The 20,818-nt window shown below is 47.5% G+C and overlaps 2 protein-coding genes across 2 annotated transcripts; one reads left to right on the top strand and one right to left on the bottom strand.

The window, feature by feature from the left end:
• The first annotated feature begins 571 nt into the window (after nucleotides 1–571).
• On the top strand, nucleotides 572–7,512 carry LOC147604557 (pentatricopeptide repeat-containing protein At3g09040, mitochondrial-like). The gene has a single exon (XM_086794514.1). It carries the CDS (start codon nucleotides 1,420–1,422, stop codon nucleotides 5,932–5,934), a length of 4,515 nt encoding a protein of 1,504 aa, XP_086650640.1. The 5' UTR covers nucleotides 572–1,419; the 3' UTR covers nucleotides 5,935–7,512.
• Nucleotides 7,513–17,216: 9,704 nt separating this feature from the next.
• LOC147604556 (uncharacterized) lies at nucleotides 17,217–20,381 on the bottom strand. The gene is made up of 3 exons (XM_086794964.1): nucleotides 18,635–20,381; nucleotides 18,189–18,504; nucleotides 17,217–18,081 (listed from the first exon to the last, which is right to left on the bottom strand). Exons 1-3 carry the CDS (start codon nucleotides 20,092–20,094, stop codon nucleotides 17,623–17,625), a joined length of 2,235 nt encoding a protein of 744 aa, XP_086651090.1. The 5' UTR covers nucleotides 20,095–20,381; the 3' UTR covers nucleotides 17,217–17,622.
• Between the last annotated feature and the right edge of the window lie 437 nt (nucleotides 20,382–20,818).

Here is a 20,818-nt window from a genome sequence, read left to right as displayed (position 1 = left end):
CAAATGTCAGGTGCAAGCTATCTTTGACTTCCTTGAACTTGGTCAAGCTTTCCTTTGTGCGATCGGACTTATTCCTCAATGTCGGTTGGGTCTCTAGTGTTGCAAGGCAACCTTCAAGTTTTCCTTTTGGTCCGATTGGACTTAATATTCAAGTTTTCCTTTTGGTCCGATCGAACTTAATATTCAACGTCGGTTGGGTCTGTAGTGTTGCAAGGCAACCTTGGAACACCTAGTGTTGCAAGGCAGCTTGGAATACCTAGTGTTGCAAGATGATGCTCGAGTGGTGTTGTAAGGGTGTTTACACACTTGGGTGGAAGCCCACGAAAAAGTTTTGCCCAGCCAATTAGATCACCACAATCACCCACCCATCTGACAATTCTTTACAGACTGTGACCATGCTCATGCACCCTCAGAGCTAATGTGTTTGCTGATCGGAGCCCAACAACCACCGTTCTAGTTCTGGGTGGAATAGCCTGCCCTCAGCTCTGAGTTGCAGGACACCTTTTCCGTGGGCATGCCCACGATCTTTAAATGGTGCCTACCCACACCTCTGAACCTTTTTCGTAGGCGTAATCTGTAAACACCCTAATTTGTAGGCTATCCACTTGCTTTTGGCGTGTGGAGGGGCAATCTTCAAAGACCTTTCAAGTGCCCCTCGTGGAGACATTATATAGTGTAATTTACAAACACGAAAATATACTCCGGTTTAGTGTCTACTACTGCAGAGCGCGCTTCCTCGATTGGAAGGATTACTTCGTGTAACCCATCAATGGTAGGCCAATACCGAAGGGGAAACAGCAGGTCTTTGATGCGCCCAAGAGAGACTGAAGATCATAGCCCCTACTTGTTGGTTCAATGAAGATCATCGCTGTACATTTGTTGTGAGTACCTCAATCCGTGATTTCAATGCAATCTAACCATCTAAACAAACACAGCCCTAGATTCAAAAACATATCATTTTAAGCAATTTCTGTGCACATATGGTTAGCCCAGAGTATGCTTGCCCACATGGTGCATGGCCAGCATAGATCTGCATTAACACCTGCATTGGCCTTCCATAACACCACCTTAGAAACACATCAATTTTTGCGAGAGATGAGTGAAAAACAACTCAGGTTAAATCAAAGAAATTCGTTAGAAACCATACAGAAAGTTGTACATTGGAAATTCATGTAAATCCAACAGACCGTACAGAAATTTGTACATTGAGCTTCTGGGTGTTGATTTGAAACCCTAGAGCACATGTGAGGAATTTTGGTCAGGGGGTTTTCAGAACCCCCACTTGTGTGGACGCGCCCTTTCTTAGCTGGTAGATAGTGGTGGCCAGAGAGCGGGATGTAATCGTATCTGCCTAGGTGGACCAGTCATGGACCTGCGGTAGAAGGCATTCCCATTGAGGAAAAGAGGAGTGGTTTAGACATGCTGAACCTAGAGGAGACCCTTGTTTCCTTGGAAGGAATCGCGGATATACCTTCTGTGGAAAACTTCACTTGCATTTTGCAAAGGTGTAGAAAAGAAAAGAATCTAGCATATGCCAAGCATGTGCATACACACATCTGTGGCAAGGGTTTGGAAGTTCATAAAGCTCTTGGGAATTACCTTGTCCCCATGTTTGTGGAATGTGGAAGTGCAACCAATGCTCAGCAGGTTTTCAACAGGTTAATTCATTGGAATGAGTTCTCCTGGACCTCCCTTATTGAAGGGTATATTGAGAGTGGGAATGCGCAGCATGCGCTTAATTTGTTCAAGAAAATGCAAGATGATCATGTATGCCCCAGTAGGTATACATTCATGGCTTTACTGAAAGCTTGTGCCAGGCTAAAAGGCCTTGAGAAAGGCAGAGAAATGCATATGGAGATTACTAAAGAGGAGTACGAAAGCGATCGTTTCATTGGCAGCTCTTTAATGGACATGTATGCTAAATGTGGTTCACTTGCAGAAGCACATGATGTGTTTGAGGAGCTTCCAGTTCAAGATGTGGTCTCGTGGACTGCCTTAATTGCAGGCTATGCTGAGCATGGGCTTGCTGCAGAAGCACTAGAGTGTTTTCAAAAAATGGATCATGAGGGTGTGGCTCCAGATCGTGTGACGTATGTCTACGCCTTAAAAGCATGTGGCATGTTAAGAGCCCTGGAAAGGGGCAGAAAATTACATGCTGAGATTGGGAAACAAGGGTTCAAAAGAGATGCTTCTATTAGTAGTGCTTTGGTAGATATGTATGTGAAGTGCGGTGCATTGGCCGTAGCACAAGAAATGTTTGAGAAGCTACCAAGTCGAGATGTCGTATCGTGGAATGCTTTGATGGCAGGATATGTCGAGCAAGGGTTTAATGAAGAGGCTCTGAACTGTTTTCAAAAAATGCAACTGGAGGGAGTGTCTCCAGATGCTACCACATTTGTGTGCAGCCTCAAGGCTTGTGCGGGATTAGGAGCCATAGACAGGGGCCGTCAAGTCCACACAGAGATTGACAGGAAGGGATTCAAAAGTGATCCTTTTGTTGGGAGTACCTTAGTGGATATGTATGCCAAATGTGGCTTACTTGAAGAGGCACGGGAAGCTTTTGATGAGCTTCCAGTCCGAGAGGTGGTTTCGTGGACAGCAATTATTGCAGGATACACTGAGCACGGGCTCCATGAGGAAGCTCTGGACTGTTTGAGACAGATGCAACTAGAGGGTATGGCGCCAGATTCCGTCACATTTATGTGTTGCTTGAAATCTTGTGGGATTTTAGGAGCTGTAGACAGGGGCCAAGAAATACATGCCAAGATTGTTGAAGAGGGATATGATGGAGATCATCGTTTAAATAGCTCTTTGGTAGATATGTATGCAAAATACAGTTTGATTGTTGAAGCACAGGACGTGTTTGATGAGCTCGAAGATCAAGACTTAGTCTCTTGGACTGCATTAATTGCAGGCTATGCAGAGCATGGGCTTGGGGAGGTAGCACTTAACTGTTTCCAGCAGATGCAAATGAACGGTGTGCGTCCTGATGCTGTTACCTTTGTTTGTAGCTTGAAAGCATGCAGCAGCACGGGGTCCATAACCCAGGGCCGAGCCATACATGCTGAGGTAGTCAAGGAGGGACTTGAAAGAGATCCTTTTATTGCCAACAGACTGATGGATTTGTATGTGAAATGTTGCTCTCTTCCAGAAGCATGGGAAGTTTTTCACGAGCTACCAGTCCAAGATGCGGTTTCATGGACTGCACTGATTGCCGGATATGCCGAACAAGGGCTTGCTGAGGAAGCGCTGAACTGCTACCAAGAGATGCAGTTAGAGGGTGTGTCTCCAAATGCTGTGACACTTGTTTGCACCTTGAGAGCTTGCGGCAACATAGGAGCCATAAGCCAAGGCCAACAAATACATGATCAGATCATCAAAGAAGGCTTTGAAAGGGATCTTTTTGTTGGCAGCAGTCTGGTTGGCATGTATGCCAAATGTGGATCACTATCAGAAGCAGAGGGAGTGTTTAATGATTTACCAGTTCGCGATGTATCCTCATGGAATGCGTTAATTTTAGGATATGTCGAACAAGGGCTTGGTGAGGAAGCACTGGCTTTTAGCAAACAGATGCAAGAGGAAGCTATACATCTGGATGCTGTCACATACGTTTGCAGCTTGAAAGCTTGTGGTGCTGTAGAAGCCATAGATGATGGCCGTGTATTACATGCTGAGATTGTTAAGAGAGGATGGGAACGAGACCATTTCATTGGTAGCATTTTGGTAGATATGTATGCCAAATGTAGGTTACTTGTGGACGCTCGGAGAGTGTTTGACAAGTTGTTAGTTCGAGATGTAGTCACATGGAACTCTTTGACAACAGGATATGTTGAGCATGGTCTCAATGAGGAAGCACTGAAGTGTCTAGAGCACATGCAAGAGGAGGGTGTACATGCAAATGCTGCCACATATACCTGCATCTTGAAGCTTTGTGGGAGCATAGGAGCCATACACAGGGGCCAAGAATTGCATTCTGAGATTACCAAAAAGGGAAGTGAAAGCAATCAACATGCTGCAAGCACTCTGGTTGGTATGTATGTGAAATGTGGCTCACTTGCAGAAGCGCGAGAAGTGTTTGACAAGCTTCCAGCATTGGATTTAGTCTTGTGGAACACACTAATAACAGGATATGCTGAACACGGGCTTTGTGAAGAAACACTGAACTGTTTAGAACAGATGCAAGTGCCTGCGAATGCTGTCACATTCGTGTGCAGCTTGAAAGCTTGCCAAAGCACAGGATTCATAGAAAGTGGCCGAAAAATTCATGCTAAGATCGCGGAGGAAGGCTATGAAAAGGATCATTTTGTTGGCAGCACTTTGGTTGATATGTATGTTAATTGTGGCTCAATTTCAGATGCACGGGAAGTCTTTGAGGAGCTCCCAGTTCGGGATGTTTTCTCATGGACTGCATTGATTGCAGGATATGCTGAACAGGGGCTTGACAAGGAAGTATTGGATTGTTATCAACGGATGCAACTAGATGGTGTATCACCAGATGCTATCACAATGGTTTGCAGCTTGCAAGCTTGTGGCAGCCCAGGAGCCGTGTACAGGGTCAGAGAAATACATGCTGAGCTTGCCAAAAAAGGATATGAACAAGACTCATTTGTCGGCAACCATCTAGTGCAAATATATGCCAAGTGTAGCTCACTTTCTGAAGCGCAGGAAGTGTTCGATAGGCTTCCAGATCGAGATGTAGTGTCGTGGACAGCACTAATCACAGCATATGCTGACAAAGGGATGGGCAAAGAAGTGCTACATTTTTTGGAACGGATGCAACTGGAGGGGGTGTCACCAGATGCTGTTACATTTGTTTGCAGCTTGAGAGCCTCAAATAGCATAGGAAACATGGATAAGGGCCGAGAATTACATGCTGAAATCACCAAGAAGGGATTCGAGGTTGACCCTTTTATCGGCAACACTTTGGTGGGTATGTATGCGAAGTGCAGCTCAGTTGCAGAAGCGCAGGAAGTCTTTGACAGGCTCGCAGTTCAGGACGTAGTGTCATGGACTGCACTTATGGCTGGATACAGTGAACAGGGCCTTGGTGAGGAAGCTTTTAACTGTTTTGAGCAAATGCGTCTCGAAGGTGTGCTCCCAGATGTGGTCTCATGGAATGCTGTGATCTCGGGGTATGCTGAACAAGGACAGAGTGATAAGGCTTATATACTTTTCACACAAATGCAAGAGCAAGGTCTCTCACCATCTGGCATGATATTTTTTACCATGATGAAAGCATGTGGCAATACAGCAGCCTTGGATACCGGGAGAAAAATTCATGCCCAAATTTACGGAGTGGGACCTGAGTCAAACAAAGTCACACTGGCAGCTGCCCTCATTGACATGTATGGAAAATGTGGGAGCATGGTTGGGGCTCAGCAGGTATTCGATGCAATGCTGATGCAAGACTTGGTGACATGGAATGCATTGATCATGGGGTATACCCGTCAAGGAGAGAGTGAACTTGTTTTCTGTATGTTAGAGAGAATGAGGAAGGCAGGCATACAGCCAGATGACGTCACCTTTCTTAGTGCTCTTACTGCATGCAGTCATGTGGGACTGGTGGATATGGGTCAAAAATATTTTGAGTCCATGAGGCAAGAATATGGCATTGCGCCCACGATCAAGCACCACAATTGCTTGGTTGATCTCCTTGGGCGTGCTGGCCAAGTGGATGAGGCAATAGTGACCATAGGTAAGATGCCTTTCCAAGCTGACTTTGTGGTGTGGAGTACTGTGTTGGGCGCGTGCCAAAAGTGGGGTGAGGTAGAGCTTGGAAGACAAGCCTTCCAACAGGCGGTGAGATTGGATGAAAAGAATGCTGCAACATTTATCTTGATGTCCAATATCTTTGCGGATGCTCGACCTGAAGAAGATGAAGGCATCGTGGGCGAGTACATGAGCATGGTAGGGGTCACAATAGAGCTGGACTGACATTGGCATCATTGCATGGTACAATGCTTGAAACCTTGTCTGTGTCCTTATTTTTGCCCATGCCTCATCATCTCTACTGTCATTATATGCTTATGTGGATGTGGACAGTATAAGGTCTGATGATTCAGAGGGGATGTAGATACATGCTCATGGTCTGGTTGGAAGGGCCCTGCTTAAGAAACATGAGACTGGTTGTCTGGTTAGGAGCATACATGTGAGGCTAGATAACAGAAGTGCTGGAGGGGTCCACGTGGAACACCCTCACAAAGGAAGAGGTGTTTCTTTAAGCCTTTTGAAGGAGCATCATGGCAAAGCATCAAATCTAAGAACCATCCAGGGAATACTGCAGATCAATTGTCTGAATCTATTCAGCAGATGTGTCATCATATCTGCATTGTGATTGATTCTTGGCTCTTTGCACATGGTTAGGGTGTGATTTCCTCTCAAGTGTTCATAGTAGCTGTGCAATGTGATAGAGCAGTTTCCTAGTTGAGATACTAATGAGAGGGATGGACTTGAATGCAATTCGCCACGACATCAGTTCCTTGGCAGATATTCAGCCTCTAGAGCCACCCTCTAGCTTGTTGAAGACCTACTTTTCAGTTGGTAAATCATCAAGGTACATGGAAATGATGGCTGCTGGACACACTGGTCAATGTTTTATGGGCCTCTTTTTCCTAGAGATGTAAAAGCACCAGGATAATTTACGGAGGACCATTCAAAGCCTCTGAGGATTCCAAGGAGAGAAGTAAGCAGCCTCCTAGCCTTGAATGATCGACGAGTCCTAGGCTATCCCATATTTCTTCAAGAAATTTACACCACTGGAGTTCTGTTGTAGTTTGAAGAAACAATTGGGGAGTCTCTCAAGCGGTAGGGTGAGTTGGTACGCTCACAAAACCATGAAGAACAGAAGGATTCAGCAGTTTTGTGAATCACTTGAAGCTGTCCTTGCACACCGCTTGGTGCACCCAAGACAGAGAGTATCAGAAATGGTTGGTTGCTCAGTGATGGTTCATTTGGCAATCACGTTTGAGCCACCCTGAGATGGTCCCAACCTAGGGGCACTGCACCAGTAGCAAAAAACAAGAAAATTTTCAGAGGAGGAGATGATAAGGTCAAAGAAGGTAAGGACAAGTCTAGTGGGGGAGTGTCAAAGCCACAACTCTCTCAGAAAGAGCTCTTAGCCAACAAGCGGCTGGCTGGGCAATTTTTCAAGTGTGACTCCACCATGCACGTTGCAAAAAAATTGTGTAGCAGAGAAAAGCCATTCGAGGAGGAGGTCACTTTAGAATCAGAGGAAGAGATACAGGAGCGAGTGTCTTTTAACATGTGGAAGCTTCGGGGGAGATCGGTAACTTCAATGCTCAGAAATCAGCACACTTGTCACGACGAAATTAACGCACAAACTGAATGTAGATGTGCAGAAAAATAGAGAGAGAGAGAGAGAGGGGAGAAGAGGACACAGTATTGGGTCCCGAATACCCTCTGTAGGGCCCCCACCACGAATGGTGTATTTGCTTTTATTAGAATGATGCAAAATCTGAAAATAAAAGACTTGACTGAACCTGTTTTGGCTGAGATAGATTTCTGCCCTTGACCTTCAAACCTTCACCCTTGCGTGAGCTTCTCCCTTGGCTGTCCTGGCCCTTGAGTAACTGAAGCACTTTGTGAATTATGAGCTGATTGAAATATACCTTGGGTATTTATACCCCTTCAGTATGCTGGTCGGCTGGTTGAATTTCCCTCCACGACCTGTTTAATTGCATTTAAATGCTGAGAAGATATGCGCATTCACACTGCCTTAATGACTGGCCAGGCTGCCCAATCAATGGACTGCTGGGCAGTCCTGCGCAGCCTGTCTGGGCTGCCCAGCCAGGTTGGCTGGCTGCCCATGGCTAGCCCACAGTCTGGCCAAGCCTTGAGGCTGGCCGACAGCCTGCCTAGCCCCTCCTTGGGCTGGTGGGCAAGTCCTGGGGCTTGCTTGGCCCCCTTGGGGTGGCCCATAGCCTTCCTTGTGCCCAGACCTAATGCATACCTACATCTACATAGCCGTCTGACATCTGGTTGCAGGCCAAACATACAAAACAATTGACATCATTTCAGAGGGAGACTCACAGCGCGGACTGGCACTGTTTCATGTGCAGGACAATGCACACCTGACCTTGGACACATGTGCAGGACAATGCACACTTGACCACGGACGACTAGAGTAGAGCCCTGGTTGACTCGTCCCGGATTGGGCTCACATGGGACCAAATTTTTTCCCTAGGTCCTGCACCTTCTGTACAGATATGTCTACGTGGCATCCAAGTGCGGGATGCACGTGATATCCCCTTCTGCTTAACTTGACGGAAGCTGCATAGTCTCCAAATAATCCGTCAATAACGTCGGATAGTCGTTGAAAACCACTTTCTCAAGCCATACCGCTTTGTGGGTGTCACGACCTTGTGTTTTTCTCTGGACAGTATGCAGGTGTGCACGGGGACATGGTGGACAGAGTGAATGGCATCAGATTGGAGTTAAAAAGGAAACCCATGTGTGGACAACCCTAAGTGTGAAGGGGGCAAAGAGATTTTAACTCAAAAGGTTTTACCTTTAAAAAACATTATAATGCCTTTTATGAAAGAAAACGTGGCCCATATGCTATTATTGGGGCCACGTGTGTGCTTTTCTGAAGAAGAGGGGCTGGCGGGCAGAAAGGGGGCGCCTATCTCTTGATGAAGGTGTGCTTTCCGCTTAGGAGGACTGCTCTTATACGCCGGTTTCCTCCTTTGCACAGAGGTGGCTGCTGGACAGAGGAGCACTTGTGGGATGGTTCTCCTTTGCAAGGACAGCAGGCTCTACAGGCTTCTGACAGGTTGCAGAAGGGAAGGTGTTAGGTGGCTGTTGGACTGGCTGCAGGCGGACTGAACAGCCACTGCAAGTACAGGTGTTAGCATGCCATGCTCTCTCTCTCTCTCTCTCTCTCTCTCTCTCTCTCTCTCGCTCTCTCGGCAAACGGGCGGCTGCAGGCAGCGCTGGACAGAGCAGTGCATGCTTTTCTCCACGCACAAGGGGAACTATAGGCGGCTGCTGGACAGAACAGTACGCGCTTTTCTCCACACGCCTTTGGAAGGCTGGTCAGGGAGTTTACAGGTGGCTGGCTGCAGAATAACCGTGGGGAGCAGGGAGCGTTGTGTCCAGCTGGACAGCAGCACAGCAGGCAAGGGCTGGACTGTAGGCACAGGACTTTTCTTTATCTCTCTCTCTCCCACCCATCGAAGGCTGCCAGGACTGCAGCCCGTTTCAGGAAGGGAGGTGCTGGGCTGAACACAGGCAGGCTGAGCAGGTCTCTCTCTATCTTTCTCTCTCTCTTGGAAGGAGCGGGCTGAAGGAGGCGCAGAGCCAGGACTGTTTTGAGATTGTTTATGGGCTGTTTTTGTTTGGTAGCAAATTCAGCTATGTGCTTGAGTTTCCGGCTGCAAGTACAGGTCACTTGAATGTGTTTCTTGGCATGGGAGTGAAGCAAGCTCGCATGGCTGCATGCTCATGGAGCATATTGTTTTCTTCCTGCTAGAAAGGAACAGAGGGACCTACAGTTATGGGCATCTCTATGTTTCCAGATGTTTCATGAGGGAACAGGTAACTAGATGTATGCCGTTGTTGGCATTGTTGTTGAATGGTGTTATGAATGGTTCTGTATGGAAACAGGACAAAGGTTTCAAAGGGAAACAAGCCTGAGGGTTTCACGGGAAACAGGTCGTAGGTTTTTCGAGGAAACATGTTTTTGGGTTTCTCTAGGAGATAGGTCACATGCAGGCAGAAGGTACAGGAAACATGTTTTTGGGTTTCTCCAGGAGATAGGTCACATGCAGGCAGAAGGTACAGGAATGGACACATGTTTGGTACAGCCTTGCTACTGATTGGGCAGGGGACAGGGAATCCATGACAGAGATGGATAGTACCCTTGGAAGGTAGAGAAGGTTGGTACAGGTGTGTCGACTGTATGGTATGCTGTGCTGTGATGCGAGTTCTCTTTTGAGAGACAGTTTGGGAGTCTGTGTTGTGATGCAGAAGCACTGGATGTATCAGGGTGTGATGCTGTTCATAGGGTGAGAGGCTATGGATGGTTGTGGCAGTCCTGATCATGGGAGAAGACTTCTGTATGTAGGACTCAATGTGTGAGAGTCTTTTGAGGTGTACAATGGCTGGACTTGTTTGTGGATGCCGAGTGGATATGAAGCCATGATGCAGGGTATTTGCAGGCTTCAGGAGTTCTACTATGACGGCTGAGTTCCCAGCCTTATTGTAATCAAAGCTCTTATAATCAATTAAAGAAATACCGCAAGGGGCGCCACTGCGTTTTGGGGCCAATCGGTGTCCATGTAGTGTTTGCAGCAGGAGCACTCTAGCTCCCCGTGTTTGTTTTCCTTTTCTAGGTCCTCAATGGCGTTGAAGTGTTTTATGTGCGAGTGTTTGTTTCACCGCCCGTCGGATTTCTGAAGGCCGGTACCAGTGGGGGTCCCTCGGTCTTGAAACTTTGTGAGGAACTATCTTTGCCTTCGGCCTGAGCCATGCTTAAAGTGGTGCAAAAGGATCTGTTCTGGAACCATTACTTCAACTTCATCAATGATATCTGGTTCCGCTTCGTCTTTCACTTTTGAAGGGATCGGACCTACATATGGTTTTAACCAGCTGACATGGAACACATCGTGCATAGTCCAACTCGGAGGTAGCTTTAACTTCATTGAAACCTCGTTAATCTTTCTCTGGATGGAAAAAGGTCCGAAGCTCTTGAACGACACCTTTGGGCATCGCTTACCCACCTGTTTCAACCTTTGCTTCATAATCTGAAGATACACTCAATCACCTTTCGAAAACTTCATATCCCTTCGGTCTTTATTGGCCTGTCGAGTGTAGGCCTCCTGCGCTTTAGCCAACCTGTCTTTAATTGACTCCAAAATCTCCTGGTAAGACTCCGTCAATCTATTTGCTTCAGGTACTGAAGATGAGGTCCTGGTCAATATCGACTGGAATGGTCTTCCAAATGCTGCTTTATATGGAGTCCTGCCAATAGCTGAAGAAAAAGAATCATTCAACACAGCTTGAACTAAAGGCAAATATGATTCCCACTTACCTTGCTGATCGTGGACATAACACTTCAGCACATCAAAGGCTGGTTGTAGATTTCTGTCTGGCTATCCGTCTGTGGGTGAAATGCATTGGAAAAATTCAATTTAGTACCAAAGTTATCAAACAATGCCCTCTAAAAATGACTGGTAAACTTGGCATCTCGGTCTGACACTGGCTCTAGGGATCCCGCCAATCGGGTACCAATGTCTAATGAACAAATGGGTAGCATCTTCGGTAGTCACATTGGCCCTGCATGGAATAAGCATAACAAATTTACTAAATCTATCAACTATAGTTAAGCACTGAGTACTATGCTTACCTGGACTGGGAGGCAGATTCGTGACAAAATCCATCGAAATATTCTGGAAAGGTCCCTCAAGAATTGGCAAGGGTTGTAACAACCCTATCTTCTTCCCACGAGGAGCTTTCACCTTTGACAAATATCACAGTGATGCACATATGAAAACACATCTCGCCTCATCCTTGGCCAATAATATTGCCGTTCCAACTTCTCCAAAGTCGAAGTCATGCCCCTATGACCACCAGTTATGGCGTCATGGATGTCATGGAGAAGAGCTTCCCTGAACGACTTCATGACACACAGTCGGCCTTTGTAAAAAAGCCCACCATCGCGTATCACAAAGTGGCATGGTCCTGTGGCATCCAATGCCTGTTCCCACTGTGTACCGAATTCCACGGAATCCGCGTACGTGTGCTTCATGTCGTTTAGTCCCGTAGCAACAAGGTCGAGTCTAGTGGTCTGAATCAAAGTCACTTGTCCCTTCCTGCTCCAAGCATCAGCCACTGGATTGGCCTTTCTTGGAAGGTACTCAATCATACTACCAAATTGCTGGAATAGCTGGCTCTAGCGGTGCTGTCGGTCACTCCATTGTGCACTTGGCATTGTCTGAATCCAGCATAATGCCTGATGGTCAGTGCGAATCTCAAAGTCATGGCCATAAAGAAAATGTTTCCAATGTTTCAAGGCCTGTATAAGTGTGAGGAGTTTCCTATCGTAGATTGAGTAATTCTTTTCTGCGGGCAGTAACTTATGAGACATGTAAGCTACTGGATGAGCATTCTGTTGTAATACACTTCCAATTGCGATGTTACTCGCATCGGAGATCACCTGGAATGGCTCGTCCCACGAGGCAAGTGCTAGACAAGGCGCCTCTGACAAAGCTACCTTGAGGTTCTTGAATGCCTCCAATGCTTGTGGAGTCATTCGAATTTGTTGCCTTCTTGTCTTGACACTCTTTAGCATATCGTTGAGATCCGCCGAGAGGTTAGGGTTAGAAAACTTGTCTATGTGGGTGGAATATGCCTGGCATATACCCACAAAGGATCTGATGTCATAAGCAATCTGTGGTACTTCCCAATTGACAATCTTGGCCACCTTGGCTGGATCAAGTCGAATGCCTTCTGCACTAATTATATATTCGAGGTAATGAACCTCAAACAAATAAAATTCCTACTTCTTCTCATTGATGTAGAGCTCGTTGCTTTTCAGCAACTTCAAGACTTTCTCCACATCAATGTCATGTTGCTCAACCGTAGCTGAAAATACTAGTGTCGTCCAGAAAAATGAACACACACTTTCCAATCAATTCTCGGAACACACGCATCATCATGCGATTGAATGTGGTTGGGGCGTTCGTCAAGCCAAAAGACATGACCACAAATTCATAGTGGGTCCGTTCCGTAGTACGGAAGGTTGTCTTGGGGATGTCCCCCTCCATAATCCTCACCTGGTGGTACCCACTCTTCAAATCGAGTTTCGAGAACACCTTAGTGCCATTCAGCCTCTCAAGAATATAATCTATTGGAGACATCGGGAATCGACTCTTGATAGTCAGCTTATTGAGTGCACCATAATCGACACACAAATGAGAAGATCCATCTTTTTTCTTGACAAACAGGATCGGTGCTGCCAATGGCTGTCAAAATATGCAGCGGAAATGATAACCAAACTTGGGTCCACAAGAGCAAGTAGAGTGCAGAAAATAGACAGCACAAGAGACATTGAGAGAGAGGCGTGTAAACTCTTCTCTATACACACAAGATCCCGTACAAAACTGAATGAGAAATGGTGAGGAGCATGGGGCCTATTTATATGCCCCATGGATGCAGTCGGCCAGCGCTTGAGGGCTCTCCACGACTGCATAAAGCAGTCGGCCAGCAGAAAATGTCTCCACGACTGTAGAAAGCAGGTCGGCCAGCATCAGCACCTCCACGACTGTAGCATAGGCAGTCGGCCAGTCACCAGGAGCACATGAGGTGCAGTCGGCCAGCACCATGGGCTCCTGCCAACATGTGGCATCCATCCACACCATGGAAAAATGGGGAAAAAATACGGGGAGTGAGGAAAAATGATAAAACACCTATACAGGGCGGGCACACTCACAATAGAAGCCCTGGTGTCTGATTAAGACAGGAGATGACTTCTAACACCCCCTCTCAGCTCCTAGCTGAGCAATCAACCCAAGGGAGCTGGAGTGCCGCCTGAGCGTAGCCTGAGGTAGAGACTTCGTGAAGAGGTCCGCCGCATTGTCCTCGGTCGAACAAAAAAGTAGCAAGATGTCACCAGCCAAGATCTTCTCACGTACAAAGTGATACTGTATCTCTATGTGCTTGGTCCGGGCATGGAAGACCGGGTTCCGAGCAATAGCTATACAACTCTGGTTATCGCACTGGATGACTGTGGGCTCCTTCTGTGGAAACCCAATCTCGCCTAGTAGTCTCCGCAGCCACACAACCTCACAAGCAGCACCACAAGCAGCCCGGTACTCTGCCTCTGTCGAAGAGAGGGCAATAGTTGGCTGCCTCTTGCTGCTCCAAGAAACTGCTCCTGAGCTGAGGGTAAAACAGTATCCTGAAGTAGATCTCCTCGTGTCTGGATCTCCTCCCCAATCTGAGTCACTCCAACCGTGGAGTCTGACTCCATCCCCTCCTGTGTAAAAGAGTCCTAGATCCTTCGTACCCTGCAGACACCGCAAGATCCGCAATCCTGCGTCCCAATGAGACTTCAATGGCGTCTGCATAAAAGAGCTCAACAGCCCCACGGAGAAGCTCAAGTCCAATCTGGTGTTTAGCAACCAGATCAATGAACCAACCAACTTCTGGTACTGCGAGGCATCAACTGGCTCACAAGGATCATTAACGGTTAACTTTGTGTTTGGGTCTATCGGCGAAGTAATAGGCTTGCAGTTCTCCATCCCAAAGGCCTCAAGCAACTCATGAACATACCGCTGCTGAGAGACAAAAAACCCCCTCTGGGTCTGCCAGATGTCCAATCCCAAAAAGAAGTGGAGTAAGCCTAAGTCGGTCATCTCAAACTCCTTTGACAAGGCAGCCTTTGTCACACCAATGTGCTCCACATGACCGCCGGTGAGAATGAGATCATCCACATAAAGGATGATAATCGTGACCATGCCGCGTTCCCGAAAGAGATACAGGTTAGGATCTGCAACCAATCTCTGAAATCCAGTCCGAACAAAGAAGGAATCAATCTTCTGATTCCAAGCCCTGGGAGCCTGCTTAAGACCATACAAGGCCTTACGTAACCTGTAAACCATCCCTTCTGATCCTGGAACAATAAAGCCTGGAGGCTGCTCAACATACACCTCCTCCTGCAGGTCACCATTAAGGAACGCAGATTTTACATCCATTTCATACACGGGCCACCTCTGAGAAGAAGCAAGGGGAAGAATGGTCCGAATCGTGGACATCCGTGCTGTCGGTGCAAAGGTATCCTCGTAGTCGATGCTTGGCCGTTGAGCATAACCTTTAGCCACAAGTCTGGCTTTGTGTTTGTTCACCGACCCATCAGATGCATATTTGGTCTTAAAGACCCATTTGACACCAATGACTGACCGTTTCGACGGCCTTGGTACCAACTCCCATGTGTTGTTCTTCTCAATGGCATCAAGTTCCACCTGCATGGCTTTCCTCCAAGTATCCTGTGAAAGGGCTTCCTTGACGGAAGTGGGCTCCTTGTCCTGCATAATACGAGACATCAGAGCATAGTTTACCTGAAGAAGCTCCGCTGTATTGCTTTTATCTCGGACTCTGTGTGATCTTCAAGGGCCGTCCTCTGTGGTCCACTCGGAGGGTAACTCCGTGACACCGGACTCCCGAAGGGTGTCTAACAACCACCTAGGTACTTGAACAGATCGTGGAGCCTCCTGTGGTTGGGGGGGCTCTACTCCAGCTGCGGGCTCAACCCCCTGTACTGACTGAGGTTGATCAACTGGAATAATGGTCTGGGAATCATCATCAGACTCCTCTGGATCTCCAAGAAGTGGCGGCTCCTCGACAGTGGATACTGGAACATGCTCGTCAAAGACCACATCCCGGCTGACAACAATCTCGTTCCTGTTTGGATCATACAATCTGTATCCCTTGGAAAGAGAATTATACCCCACAAATACAAGCGTGCGGGACTTGGAGTCAAGCTTCCCCCTCTGCTTCTTCGGAATATGTACATACGCATCACTCCCAAAAACACGGAAGTGCGAGACATCAGGTTTCCTACCAAAGTATGCCTCAAATGGAGTCATATGAGGTACTGAAGTCGTCGGAGATCAGTTGAGGGTATGGACAGCCGTTGCCACAGCATCTCCCCAAAGTGGACGAGGAAGATCACGATGCTCCAGCATGGTCCTCGCCATCTCCACCATAGTCCTGTTCTTGCGTTCTACAACTCCATTCTCCGAAGGCGATTCTGTATTGGCCAGTTCCCTCTTGATGCCATGATCTGCACAAAATCTGAGAAATACAGTCGAGGAGAATTCACCTCCTTTGTTAGCCCTGAGAGTCTTTACCTGAAATCCAGACTCTTTCTCCACCATCACGTGCCAATCCTTGAACCGTGCAAAAGCTTGGTCCTTCTGGGAAAGAAAGTAGACCCACGTGAATCTGGTACAGTCATCAACAAGCAGCATAAAGTAGAGAGATCCTCCCAAAGATGGTGTCTGCTCTACTGAGGTCCACACAAGTCTGTGAATCAACTCCAATGGTTTCGAAGCCCGCATGGAAGCCTGCTTCGGAAAGGATTCCCTGTGCTGCTTACCACGTATGCAAGAACTGCAACGCCCTTGCCCACTGCCAATATCTGGCAAGCCAACCACCATTTGGTCTCGGAAAGCTCGCCGCAATGCATCCACATTTAAGTGGCCAAAACGAAAGTGCCACAAATCTCCGACTTGAGAACCTGTCAAGGAGGAGAGTGCAGAGAGCTTGTAGATACCATTCTCCACACCGCCTTCCCAAACAACCTGGCGAGTCTCAGGGTCCTGTAGAGCAACTGAATGCTCCTCAAATTCCACCCGAAAGCCAGTCTTGCATACTTCATGCACTGACAGAAGATGAAAACCCAGAGCAGGGACATAAAGAACACGGGAAGCATGCTTGCCCCCCTTGCCGTCGGGAATAATCTCCATTCGGCCCTCACTGTGTATCGGAATAGTGGAGTTGTCGCCAATAAAGATGCGACCTGACTGCCGTTTCAGATCCAAAAAGAAGTCACGGGACGGAGTCATATGCCTAGAAGCACCATTGTCAAGAATCCATTCCCGGGTATCCTTCGCGGTGAAGCCAACTGCCTCCTCGCTCGAAGACGATGAAGCGTCGGAGTCCATCATCTCTAAGTGCACAAATGCAGGAGTCTTTGCAGCTGAGGCTGAGGAATCAGCACTCTTTCCAGTCCGCTTAGGACACTTCCTCCAATAGTGGCCTTTCTCGCCACAATCATTGCAGGATCTTTCGGCCTTCAGCTTCTCTCGTTCTGAGTCAGGCTTCTTCTCAGAAGACTTCTCCGGTGAAGCCTTCCCTTTGCCCTTGTTATTCCGGCCTTTCGACCGTTGGCCAGTTAAGGCCTCTGAACCGCCGCTGTGAGGAGGGTTCGTGGAACGTTCCTCCTGGTCCAAGACCATTGGCACAAGCTCCTCCTAGGTAATGGTGCTGAGCCTGCCACTCGTAATCAACGAGGAGCAGAAAGCAGAATACTGAGCAGGCAAGTGGGACAGCAAAGTGATGGCCATGTCTTCAGATGATATCTCCTTCCCAGCCTGGAGGACTTCTTGCTGAAGGGCCTCCAGCTTGTTAATGTGTTCTCGCATCGTCGAGGACTTTGCAGGGTTCATAACCCGCATCTGCACTTCCAAGCATAGTTTCCACGAGTTTCGGAAACGGGGGTGCGGAGCACGGCGGGAAACGGAGTTTCGGAGTTTCGGCCTTCGGAAAGAAACGGGGAAACGGAGTTTCGGTTTTAGGGTTTAATACATACATATATAATTAATAAAAACATTACAAAAGCTTGAAAAATACATCTTTGCTTAAGTTCAATGTCAAAGACTCAAATGATAGATCAAAATTCAGAAATGACAACTGTAGGCTCAAGCCTCAAAAGAGTCAATACAAAACAAGATCCATCATCCATCATCCATCATCCATAATCCATAATCCATATGTATAGACTATAGTAAATACAAAACATGATCAAAAAATATCCATGTGGCTGGCAGGCTGGCAGCAGCTGCTGGCATGACAAAATCCTAGAGCTAAGTGCTCCAAAAATCACTCATCAAGATCATCCATGGAGGAGTCATCCTCCGACTCATGAGAGTCAGGCTCAGATGAAGAAATGGTAGGATCATGGTCCTCTGCCTCTGCTGAAGTGGAAGCGATGGATCCCCCCCTCTGCCTCTGAGAATGGGTGGTGCAGCGGGTGTTGTGGCTCGGCACTGTCAGCTCCTCATAAAGCAAGGTGTACATATCACGCTCATTCCGTGGGATCTCTGGGATGAACCTCTCCCTCATGATGTCGATCTTATCCACATTCACCTGTGAAGGCTCCGGATGTCGGGCATTCCTCTCAAGGAGCTGGAGGTTGCAATGACAAAACACCAACCGCTCTAGCTGAGCGGTACTCAGCCTATTCCTCTTCTTTGTATGGAAGAGGGCCCAAGTGCTCCAATTCCTCTCACATGGACCCGAACTGCAATCCTGTGAGAGCACTCGAATGGCGATGCGTTTCTGTTATTGAAATGCACATACAATTAGAAATTAGAACTAAGTGGAAACAAGAAAGATGCACATTGTATAGTGTACTATGTAAACTGTAGTTAAGGGTAGTGAATTACCAGCGTGGGAGCACAATTTCCATACTTCTCCCACCATGAGACAGGCTGTAGCTGAGTCTCTCGAAGCTTTGCAGTCTCTCGACCAAAGCTCCATGTCTGGTTGCGAAAGGCCAAGAGATCATCCTCTATACATTTCAGCATGTGCACATTACCGGATGTCATGTTCCTCATGTATGTCATGAAGCCTTCTTCTAGCTCCTCGTTCTCGTATTGCTCCTCATCTCGCCACAAAGGATGCAATACATGTGCTACTGCATGAATCGGCCTGTGAAACCAATCCCATCGCCGATTCCACACAGCCTTGATTTCATCAACCCTTTAGAGATCAAACCATAAGATAAAAAAGGACAAAAAACAAGAGTCAAGAGTCGAGACCAATGTAAAAACTCAAGAGTAAAATAAAGATAAGAAGTAAAGCAAGGGTAGCCATGACTGAGGAGACTTACTGCTCTGCTCTCAAGTAGTCTTGCTTGTTGAGAGCCTCCCCAATCTTGTCCATGTACTCGTATAAAAGGCCTAGAGTACTGCCCTCCATGTCTGTAATGCGTAACACTGTGTAGATGGGGTTGAGAGTTTTGATCAACCCCTCAACCTCTACCCACCACTCCTCTCTCATGACATCACGCACAAAAGCTCTTGCCTTGGGGCTCTCTCTCTCATCCCACTCTAGCCATTCATTTGAGTAGACAGTGCGTACCAACTCTCTGCGGACTCGTAGGAGTCTCTCAAGCACAATGAACATGTATGCAAATCTGGTGGCTGCAGGCTGCAATAGCTCAAGAGTGCTGTAGGCCCGATACATGCTCAAGACTTTTGGCCTCTTCTTCACAAACTTCACCATGCTTCGTGTGGTGCAAAAGATGGCTTCAACCCATTGTATTTGACCTATGTCCTCAATCAATAAGTCGAGGCTATGTGATGCACAAGGGGTCCACACAATGGCTGGAAATTCATCCTCTAGCATAGAGCCCATAGACTTACAATTACTTCCATTATCTGTCACCACCTGCACAACATTCTCAGGCCCAAATTGCACTATAGCCTCCCTTATATGTGTCCAAATAAATGCACCTGTAACTGTGAGACCTGGGAGGGAGGCATCAATGGCTTTCAAAAACATAGTGCCTTTGCAGCATGACACCAAAACATTGTATACATTTCTCCTGCGTACATCTGACCACCCATCACACAATATAGTGCAGCCATACTTTTTCCATGTTTCCTTCAAGGGCTCTAGCTGCACTTCTATGCATGATTTTTCCCGCTTTAGCTCTCGTGTCCGCAGAGCCTCAGATGTAGGGCCATCCCACTCGCATCCAATGCGGCTGATGGCCCTCATGGTCTTCCTCCATTGATTTGTCTTGGCCACATGAAAGGGAATGGCACACCGTATGAACATCCGGGTGAGCTCCCTAGTTGCCTCTGCAATTGCTTGCTTTTGAAATCCTGCTTGGATGCTAGCCCTTTGTACAGTATTTATTGGAGGGGTGTCTTGTGAATGTGATACATCACCTGGCAAAGGAGTCCTCCTTGCATGCACACCCGACACTGAGGTAGAGGAGAAATCTGATCCTGTGTCTCTGCCTCTGGCCCTCTTTGCTGCTGCTGCTTGACTTGAACTAGCTTCATGCTCTTGACCACCCATTGCTGTAGATACTTCCTCTTCGGGAACGGCAAAACGCTTTTGCCTCCACATTTCAAGGCTTTTCCGAACATCTAGAGGAACAGAGGGGCATGGCCCTACATCTTTGTTTGGAACATGAGCAAGATGGTCCTTCACACGGGTGACACTCCCCGTTTTGACCAACCCACAATATTTACATCTCCATTTCCTGGAGCCACCAGATCCTGCATAAGCCCCCACTTGCTCCACATGCTGCCAAAAAGGATCCGGAGTCCGAGCCATGTTACTTAACTTACTTGTGCGGTTCGAGGTCGGAAGACTCGGAGAGATTCGAGAAGTGGAGGCTGTTTTTCTGGTCCTGCAGGCTGCGAGCAAGGTGTGACTCCTTCTTGCTTGGTAGAGCTTAGATGGCAAAGGTGGAGGCCCCAAGTAGAGAGGTAGAGGGCGTGGTAGAGGGCTGATGTGGAGGTAGAGGAGTAGAGGGCAAGGTAGATGGCTAGAGCAGCTCCAAACAGGCGGCGGAAAGAAGCGAAAAATGCCGGCGAAGAGAGCACGTGGGTTTTTGAACCCTGGAAAAAAATAAAAGCTGGAAACGCCGTTTCCGTTTTTGGAAACGTTTCCGAAACGTTTCGGCGTTTCGGTGCTCCAGAAACGCCGTTTCTGGAAACTATGCTTCCAAGGAGATCCTTTTCATGGGTGATACCCTGTTATAAAGAGAAGCCAAGTGCTGCCATATGCCTCTGGCCAGCGTCATGTGCTTTACATGATTGATCACTTATGGTGTGCAGTTGAGGAAAATAAATGACCGGACCCTGGCGTTGACACGATCCCACATGTGTGCTTGTGCCTCTCGGTCCTCCTTCATCGACAGTAACTCCCCTTCCTCTGCTTCCGGCCGTGGAACCCCGATGACGATGAAATCAGCAAGGTCATAACTATGCTTCCAAGGAGATCCTTTTCATGGGTGATACCCTGTTATAAAGAGAAGCCAAGTGCTGCCATATGC

Source organism: Cibotium barometz, chromosome 61 (genome assembly GCF_041138505.1).
Source record: "Cibotium barometz isolate CiBa-2024 chromosome 61, ASM4113850v1, whole genome shotgun sequence".
Taxonomy (NCBI): Eukaryota; Viridiplantae; Streptophyta; class Polypodiopsida; order Cyatheales; family Cibotiaceae; genus Cibotium; species Cibotium barometz.
Note: the sequence above shows the minus strand (reverse complement) of the source record. Positions and strands in the feature narration are given on the sequence as shown.

Excerpts from the sequence above, each read along its gene's own strand:
- LOC147604557 (XM_086794514.1), top strand. The coding sequence starts at position 1,420 with ATGCTGAACCTAGAGGAGACCCTTGTTTCCTTGGAAGGAATCGCGGAT.
- LOC147604556 (XM_086794964.1), bottom strand. The coding sequence starts at position 20,094 with ATGGCTCGGACTCCGGATCCTTTTTGGCAGCATGTGGAGCAAGTGGGG. Across the intron at positions 18,505-18,634 it reads GACTACTTGAGAGCAGAGCA|GGTTGATGAAATCAAGGCTG; the intron begins GTAAGTCTCCTC and ends TGATCTCTAAAG. Across the intron at positions 18,082-18,188 it reads GAAATTGTGCTCCCACGCTG|AAACGCATCGCCATTCGAGT; the intron begins GTAATTCACTAC and ends TTTCAATAACAG.